The 8,979-nt window shown below is 46.2% G+C and overlaps 1 protein-coding gene across 2 annotated transcripts in view; it reads left to right on the top strand.

Annotated features, from left to right (window-relative positions):
* Rpn3 (regulatory particle non-ATPase 3) overlaps positions 1-8,030 on the top strand; it is a 57,473-nt gene extending 49,443 nt beyond the window's left edge. For both annotated transcript variants that reach the window (XM_077628328.1, XM_077628329.1), the window contains exon 11: positions 7,882-8,030. In XM_077628328.1, the coding sequence (XP_077484454.1) occupies positions 7,882-7,962 (81 nt within the window). In that variant the 3' untranslated portion in view covers positions 7,963-8,030. The remainder of the gene's footprint in view (positions 1-7,881) is intronic.
* Positions 8,031-8,979: the final 949 nt, after the last annotated feature.

An 8,979-nucleotide genomic window follows, 5' to 3' on the forward strand; every position in this document is an offset into this window, starting at 1 on the left:
AGGAAATAAAAAAAAATAAACATACCTTTTAAGGATTGCATAAACTTAGTACAGCGTAAATTAAGAGAAAATGGCAGTCGGCATGGAACGGTGGCGTGAATAATAAACTACACTTGGTAAAGCCGATTTTGGGTGAATTTAAATCGTGTGTGCACCAGGAGCGTTTGAAGGATGTGATTATATGCCGTCTCCAGATAGGCCACATGCACCTTACGCACAAATTCCTGCTAATAAAACAAGACAAACCTGCGGAGATGATCTTACGGTTAATCACATTTTATGTTCATGTGTGAAACTGGAAACACTAAGAAAAAAAGTATTCTACTCAATTTTATAATGAATGCATTCCTTTTCATCCAGCATTGCTCTTAGATGATAATGCCATTGTAAACATACCTTCCGTTTTTAGCTTTTTAATTTTGAACTACTGGTTCGCTTTATTACATGATGCACCTCAGCCACTTTCTCATTCCTGAGAAGAAGGCTGAGGTTTTTTATTTGATTGGTTGGGAGCCTCGGGATCCTTGCCCAGCCAAGTATAGCCCCTGAGGCTACCCGACCTTCTCTGGGGCTTTTACCATTAGCTATTTCCAGATTTCTTCTTTGCTGTTATTACTAGGCACTACAATCTTTTTAGGGCATCTACACCATCGACGATTTTTCATATTCCTAAACATTCTACAGCAAACCAGTTCTATACCTTGAGCCTGGCGCATGATGGCCTTAACATCTATGCGCCATAAAACACAACACAACATTGAACTCTATGGGTGAGAAGCGAAGCGGTTGTCACAAAAGCAGCTTGCAATGCGGTCCCGCATTATGAGCGGTTACGTTATAAATGGTCTGAGCTGGCGCCTGTCCAGTCTTTTGCGTGTTCTTGTCCTTGTTTTCTTGCGCTGTTGTATTCCATTTATGAGGGATAGATGAGTTTTGTGAACTGTGACTACTGTTCAAGTTGGTGCTGCTGACAACATTCAAAAACAGTACGAATTCGAAACCACGTGAGCGCAATGGGCCGAATATTGGCCCCGCCATTTAGGAGGCTTCTTTTTGGCTTAATTTGGTTTTGCTTGATCAACTTTCCTATCTCTTTTGCAGTTTGAATTAACTGGTTTCCACTCTACACATTATGGGGCAGCTTGGGCATTGACAGTGAGTGTGCACGAGCTCCAAAAAATTTAGCAGTTGGTTGCGATGTGTCCCAGATTTCAGACACTCCTATGCATTGGCTCTGTGGGCCATGCTGCAGTGCCGCAAAAGAGTCCGAATAATCAAGCATGTCTGAAAAATCAGGAGTCCGAATTTTCGGTTGCCAACCGTATTTGAGACCTCCAGTGCTTGAGAGGTGAGTGGAAATGTGGGAACAGGAATATCACAAAAAGCAAGCAAAGTAATTCATTGTAGAAAGTCATAGGCAAGTGCACTCTCGCACATACACCATATTCTCATCAATTCAAAGTGAATTGAACCACACGAAATAGTACGTAAAAGCTTGCTAATTTCTACTTCAAAGGACAGGGAAAAAATGTTCAAATTATCGAACGCCTAAAAGTAAGCACGGACTACTTGCATCACACTAAATTTATGTGGTGAAAGACCAGGCAATGGCCACCAACTTTTGAGCTGAGAACAGCATGGCAGTCACTATTTTTCACATTTCCATCAATGTCTTATTGCATGCACACTGTGGGAGCATTGAAGCAGAACTATTCGAAATTGGTAAGGGCCTCTGCGGCATCCATTTTGGGGCGATGCAGTGTTGGTGAAGCCCCCTCATAAATTGCTGTGTTACTTGTGAGGAGGTTTCGCTGCACAAAGAGCAAACTGCCTGTGACGAGCATGCATTTTTTGGTGCAATGGATGAACCTTGCATATGGAAGGAAGCAAGGGAAGTGCGCAGCAGCGCCAATTGGCATCCGACAATGTGCACAACGGGGCCCGGTTGGCTGGCTGATGCATCTTATTAGCCGCCATCAGCGCGGACCAGTGCAAAGCTAAAAAAAGTGAAGCTGAATATTAGGACCATTCTTGGAGATAGGGCTGTTTGTTTTTCGACATGCCTCACGTCAGAGATGCTCAGGCAACTCTGCAGCACACAATTCAGGCTTGAGCAGTGCTATTTTGACAACTGCTTGCATGCTGGTCATTGCTAACGCAACCTCTTTAGAGAGCCCATTCGAATTCACTGGTGCAGGACTCATAGCTTATGATTTAGTGGGCATCCAACACCATAGACTTGCGTGGACATTGGCCAAGACACTTCAATTTACAGGGTTTTAATTGATGCGATTTTGCTGTCTATCAATTCAGTGGGCTTTCCAGCTACCCAGAAGTGAAATTAAACATTACAAAAAGTTAACAGGACAGTCATGGAACCTGATGCAAGAAAGTTCCAATAGCAGTCCTCAGTAGATTACATTTATGCTTTTACTCGTTCTGGAAGGTGCTTACTGTCACTTGGCATTGAAGGTCACAAAGAACAAAAGAAGGGCAGGTGGTCAGCAGCAGGCCCTGCATTGTTCTTCCTTGATGCTGCATGTAGTCGCAATGTTGCCCTTGTGCCAACAGCCGCGGCGCAGAGCTGGCTTCAGGCGCATTGTATGGAGACTGGCCCGCTGATCCACAGCTGGGTTGTACCACTGCTGCTGCTGCCTAGTGACTGCTGCTGCTCCACTGGTGTGGTGTAATTCATCTCGGCCCCTGAATGATGACCCCTCTTTTCTCTGTTCTGGTGCTGTGCATGACACGATGCTTGTCACTACTTCCTCTCCCACTGCATTGTTGTCGAGAGCATCGGTTGCGGCTTGTGCCTGCTGGCAGGAGATGGACTGACAGCCCAAGTTTCGAGCAGAGGAAAAACTGTCACAGGTCGTGCATGCACTTTTGTCTGCCAAAGGTTGTTGGCCCAAGTGTGGACCTTGTTTTGCATAATGCTGTAGTCTGTAGCAGATCTGTGGCTCCTGTGCAGTCTTCTCTGGATGTACTGAAAGCGTTACTATCAATAGTCTCTCGCATGTTCTTAGTGCAGTGACTCAGTCAGCAGGGCAAGGAGTTCTGAGTAGCCTGTTGTATATACCTTTGCGTGTGTGTGTGTCTGAAGATGTTGAACCCTTTTACTGTCAAAATAAAGTTCTTAACATCTTTCTCGGGTACACTTAGTGAAGGTAGTCTCCCCTTCTGTTCTTCATTGTTGGTGCCAGTGGCATCAAAACTGCATATAGGGGTATAACCGCTCTCCCCTGGTGGGAGAGAAATTTCGTCGGTTTTCACGAGTACAAGGCATATGTAGTGCTGAATGGTGGTGGGCACGTTTTGCCCACCACTGGTAGAAAACATTAGTTAATCGCATCCTAGTCTAAATTGAAAAAATGGGCACTCCAAGTGGAGTGGATGGCCGTAGTAGGCAAGCAAAGCAGGGGCTAACTTCGGAAGAATGCTGGGGGGGGGGGGATAAGGCGGCTACAGCTAGCTCACAACAGGGTTCATTGGAAGGACATAAGAGAACCGCCCTCCATAATTAGGCTGATGACTACTTTTTCCTATCACAGTTCACCACTATATAGAATATAGCAGGCAATAAATTCTTAAGCGACACCTATATAAGATGTGCACGACGGTGCATAAAACAGTGCATTGCATTGCAGCCAGTGAGTACTTTTTCCAGAAGATTGAACTACATATGTCCTCATTCCTGCCACATTTCTATGTGCCAAACCACAAGCTTTTATCAATGACTGCACAAGTTGATTCACGAGGCCTGTGCACCTCTAGCAAGCAGGCCAGCAGTGGAAACTGTTACTATGAATCCTCAATACCTTCCATAAAGTAAGAGCAGGGGGTAGTTGGAATTGTCAATACCTTCTACCACAAAGCGAGAGCAGGAAGTGCTACCAATTTTCAATACCTTCCACAAAGCTAGAGCAGGGAGTAGTAAGAATTGTCTGTACCTTCCATAAAGCAAGAGCAGGGAGTAGTTGGAATTGTCAATACCTTCTACCACAAAGCAAGAGCAGGGAGTACTACCAATTTTCAATACCTTCCACAAAGCTAGAGCAGGGAGTAGTAGAAATTGTCAATACCTCCCACAAAGGAAGAGCAAGCAGTGAGTATGAATTGTCAGTACCTTCTACAAGGCAAGACCAGGGAGTAGTATGAATTGTCAGTACTGCGATAAAGCAATAGCAGGGAATAGCACCAATAGGCAATTCCTTCCACAAAGAAAGAGCAGGGAGTAGTAGGAATTCTCTCTGCCTTTTTCACAAAGCAAGGAGCAGCAGGAATTGTCAACTTTTTCCACAAAACTAGAGCAGTGAGTAGTAGGAATTGCCAATGCCTTTTTCAACAAAGCAAGAGTAGGGAGTAATAGGAATTCTCAGTGCCTTTTTCAGCAAAGGAAGGAGAAGTAAGAATTGTAAATGCCGCAAAGCAAGAGCAGGGAGTAGTTGGTTTTGTCAGTACCTTCTTCCACAAGGCAAGAGCTGGGAGCAGTATGAATTTTCATTACCTTCCACAAAGCATGGGCAGGGAGCAGAGTGAATTGTCAGTACCTTCCACTAAGAGCAGGGGGCAGCATGAATTGTCACTACCTTCCACAAAGCAAGAGCAGGGAGCAGTATGAATTGTCAGTACCTTCCTCAAAGCAAGAGCAGGGAGCAGTATGAATTGTCGGTACCTTCCGCAAAGAGCAGGAAGCAGTATGAATGGCAGTATCTTCAGCAAAGCAAGAGCAGGGAGCAGTATGAATTGTCAGTACCTTCTACAAAGCAACAGCAGGAAGTAGGATTTGTCTGTACCTTCCACAAAGTAAGACCTTGGAGCAGTAGGAATTGTCAGTGCCTTTTTCCCCAAAGCAAGAGCAGGGAGCAGTACCAATTGTCAGTAACTTCTTCCACAAAGAGCAAAGAACAGTATGAATTGCCAGTGCCTTCTTCCATAAAGCAAGAACAGGGAGTAATAGGAACTGTCAATGCCATAAAGCAAGAGTAGAGTTGCAGGAATTGTCAGTACCTTCTTCCACAAAGCAATAGCAGGGAGTAGTAGGAATTTTCAGTGCATTTAGAGGAGGTAGCAGTATGAATTGTCAACGCCTTGGGATACATTGTACCTTGATGAACAGTGTGTGCATTGCTCTGGCCTTATTGTTTTGAGACACATGGTGAAAAGAATCTTGTCCGCAGTAGATGAGCATTTGCCTTGGGTTGGTTTGCAACTGGGAAAGGCTAGGGAAGGCAGAGTTGAGGCTCGACCAGTGTTTCCTTTCTCTCCGCTCTGTGCCTTTTTGTTTCGGTGCTAGCTTGAAATTCTGCTTTGACATCACGAGTTTGAACCGAGTGGCGGGAAAGTGATTGCCTTTTCCCAGGAATAAATTAATCTTTTCGCTGCCGGACAAATATGGCTAGGAAGGGCCTAGGATTCTTTTTTTTTTGCAAAAAAATAAAAGCTTGACAGGGTTGCCCTTAGTGGCCCTTAGATGCTTTCGCTACATCCGTTGGTTCCCCTCGCAGCGGTAGTGGCTTACAGCAGCGGGCCCTCCAAAAGCTGTGGTGGAGGGTCGGGTTTTTGCTGTGCTTTGCAACCCTGCCTTTTAAGGCGGAAGCCTTTAAAGGGGCTGTGAAGGGGGCTCTAATAAAGTTGCGGCATGCCTGGGATATTGAAGCACGCCACTTCACGAATAATGTCCAGCCAGGATTTTTTAAATGCGCTTTGTAGAAGCTGAGTTATCTGTAGTTAAAATTTGAATTTCAGCATCTTCGCGCCTTTCCCTCTCGTCTCGTCACTTTTTGCACGCTGGAAGGTAGGCGCTCCTTCGCCGACCCCCCTCTGGGAGCGGAGCTTCCCGACCCGCCGGAGATAAGCGGCTTATTGGCCGTGGCCACAGTAGCTGCCTGACGTCTGAAGGAATCTAACCAATGACCACCTCTCACCTTGTCTACGCAGATGCGGGGGACGGAGGAGGGCGCGAGCATCAAAAAGTCGCCGGGTAGGGCTCGCCAACTTTGACGCATGATTGTGGGTCGTCTGCTGCGTGTAGAAGAGTAATATTTGGCTCTGGTTTTCATGGCAACGCAGTGCAGGGATTAAGTGAGTTAATGTGCTCTCCTCGGAAGGCGTTTCGAGCCCCTTTAAGGCGGGAGCCTGGTCTTGAAAACAAAATTTTATTAATGTAGTAATAATTATGAAAACTTCAGGAAACATGTATTTTTGCGTGCTGATTCTAAATATGTAAAACAATTTTTTGAGCACGTAATTTTTATGCAATTATTTTGCGAAGAGCTTGGAAGAAAATTTGCTGTAGGAAACTTGCTGAAATGTATGCCATTGCATTGTCTTGATATCAAGGAATGCAATAAGGGTAAAATTATCCTCCTGACTATCATAGAACTTGAGTTATAAAGTATTGAAGCTGCCAGTTCAGAAACGAGAATACACACTTTATTCGCATTTCTGAAGCGACAACTTTAAAACCCTATAACTTAAGTTCTATGATAGGCAGGAAGACAATTTTACCCTTATTGCATTCCTTAGTATCAAGAGAACCCAATGGCATACATATCAGCAAGTTTTCTGCAGCAAATTTTTTTCTAAGCTCTTCACAAGATACATGCATAAAAATTACATAAGTGCTCAAGGAATTGTTTTACATGAAATTAAATGACATATTTAGAATCAGCACACAACAATACATGTTCCTTGAAGGTTTCTTAACTGTGACTTCATTAATAAAATTTTTTTGTCAAGACCAGGCTCCCCCCCTTAATGGCTCACACTCGCAGTGTCCATCCGTCCGTCACGCTCCTCAGCAACATCCAGCAATTCGATAAGGAACAGAAACCTGTGTGCACGATGGGATTCGAACCACCATTCTCCCGTTCTGCAGCCGAGCGTCAAATCGGACGGATGCCTTCCAAATGCCCTCCAGTGTCTCCAGCGTTTAAGATTCACAAACAAATGTGTACATAATCTCCATGTTAACCACACATGAGGGACACAAGCAGCAACACCACGCTAAAGGCTTTCGCCTCACCACACTTTACGTCAACAAAGTGCCACCCTTAATTTTATGCCCACACCCCCAAGCTAGCAACCCTCACTCCTCGCCTATACAAAGCAGCCAAACCCCTCCCCAGAACATGAACCCAGGCTACCACAAAAGTCGCAGGAAAGCACGCGTGTCCTACCTCTCAAAACTAACAAGACTGGACATCTTGTATACCCGAGGAGGAGCAACCCTCGGAACCATGCACACCCCAGAGGCAGAATGCCTGTCCATATCTGTCTCTGTAGCACATAGCTGCTTCCAAACAGCATGCAGACTGTTCTGTAAAGGCGCCATTCCTTCGTCTTCAGCCCACATACTATGTGTGCTACCAGCACCACAGCAACAAATGACTATTGGGGCCCTGCATATGTGGACATCCTCGGAAATGTGCGCGTTCATGCGTTTGGCCACGCACTTAGCATCCGGGCACGGGTGGATGGCGTCCCCAACCCGCAACCATGTGCTCATACCCAAAACGTGCTCCTCAGTTAGCGTGCCGTTATACAGCACTACAGGCTAAGCCTCATCATATACCTTCCTCAGCACTAGCCCACTTACAAAGCACGTGCTGGAGACAACTCCAAACCACTCATTCCTATCCCCTCAGTTCCCTCCGTAGTGCGCACTGTACCACTTGTGGAGCCAGGCCCCCCACAGTGGGAACGTCCAATCAGTGTCCATCATGGGAGACCGCCGTTTTGGCCACACGCGCTGGTGAACAAGCTCAACTGATTTACCGAGCAGGGTAGGCCAGGACGACTGAGAAACGCTGCCGGGAACCTTTCATTTGAATAAAGCTGATCTCTTCATGGTAACCCTGCCTTCTCCCATGTGTGCAGGAGCGGCGGGAGCGGGAGCAGCAGGACCTGGAGTATGCCAAGGAGATGGCGGATGAGGACGACGACGGCGGCTATCCCTAGGACGGCGCCTCTTACTTCTGGCTCCGGCTGTAATAAATGGGACACTGTTCCCCTACGCCATTGTTTTACCTGTGGCATCTGTCACCCTTCTGTGGGCAGTTTCTACGCAACTACAGAAACTCAACCTTATAAGGCGTGAAGCTCTAGAGGGCCGATGATGGCAAAAATTAAGTGAGGTAGAGCCGAGAATAAAGAGCACGAATCGCGCGGTGAGCAGTGAACAACGCAGCGCACATCCAAGGCGCGTTCAGCACGAAGCTTGCGGTTTGCTGCTGCCCGTTCGTTCGGCGCGAAACCTATGCTGGCGTTCGTGGCATCGGGTTGAGAATGATGTGCCAACAAACTATAACTGCAACTTGAGTCCCGCGCGTTTCGGCAAGGCGCCTGGCAGTGCTTCTTCGTAGTTTGCTGCTCCACGCGTTCATTTCACTGTACGTAGCAGAGCGATTTGTCTGGCGGGCAAGGCGTCGCGCCGAACGAGCGATGGCATTCCATGGACTCCTTGGCAGTGCTGCAACACGCTGTCGCGTAACACTCGTAAAGGTGAAGCTTAAGCATCCTCCAATTTTTGCTATACTTCGGACCTCTTCTATGACCATTTACCTGTCAACCAATCAGTAGATGTTATAACAAACATTCCCGTCTGCGCAGTTTGTGAAATCATTTGTTCTAAATATTAATCAAGATTTGTTTAAAGTAGCTGTTCTTATAAAAGCCTTTTCCTGGTATACAAAATAAACTACTTTTTTTTTTCAAGCAGGTGAACATTTTTCTAGCTGAGATGCATTACGATGCGTTGATGCCGTTTTGGGACGTTTCGCTGGTTCCAACCATCGTTTATAGATCCTTTTATAAACGGTGGTTCCAACCACAGCCAGTGTGCCCGCGACCCACAAGTGATTTCGACGTCCCGATACCGTTGTTTCTTCTCGTTGCACCATGTTGCGCTTTTCAAGAAGTTTCGGAATGCCACGTTGCATTGTCTGGTGTACAGTGAACTAGAATACTATCCTAGTG

This window comes from Amblyomma americanum, chromosome 6, assembly GCF_052857255.1.
Source record: "Amblyomma americanum isolate KBUSLIRL-KWMA chromosome 6, ASM5285725v1, whole genome shotgun sequence".
Lineage (NCBI taxonomy): Eukaryota > Metazoa > Arthropoda > Arachnida > Ixodida > Ixodidae > Amblyomma > Amblyomma americanum.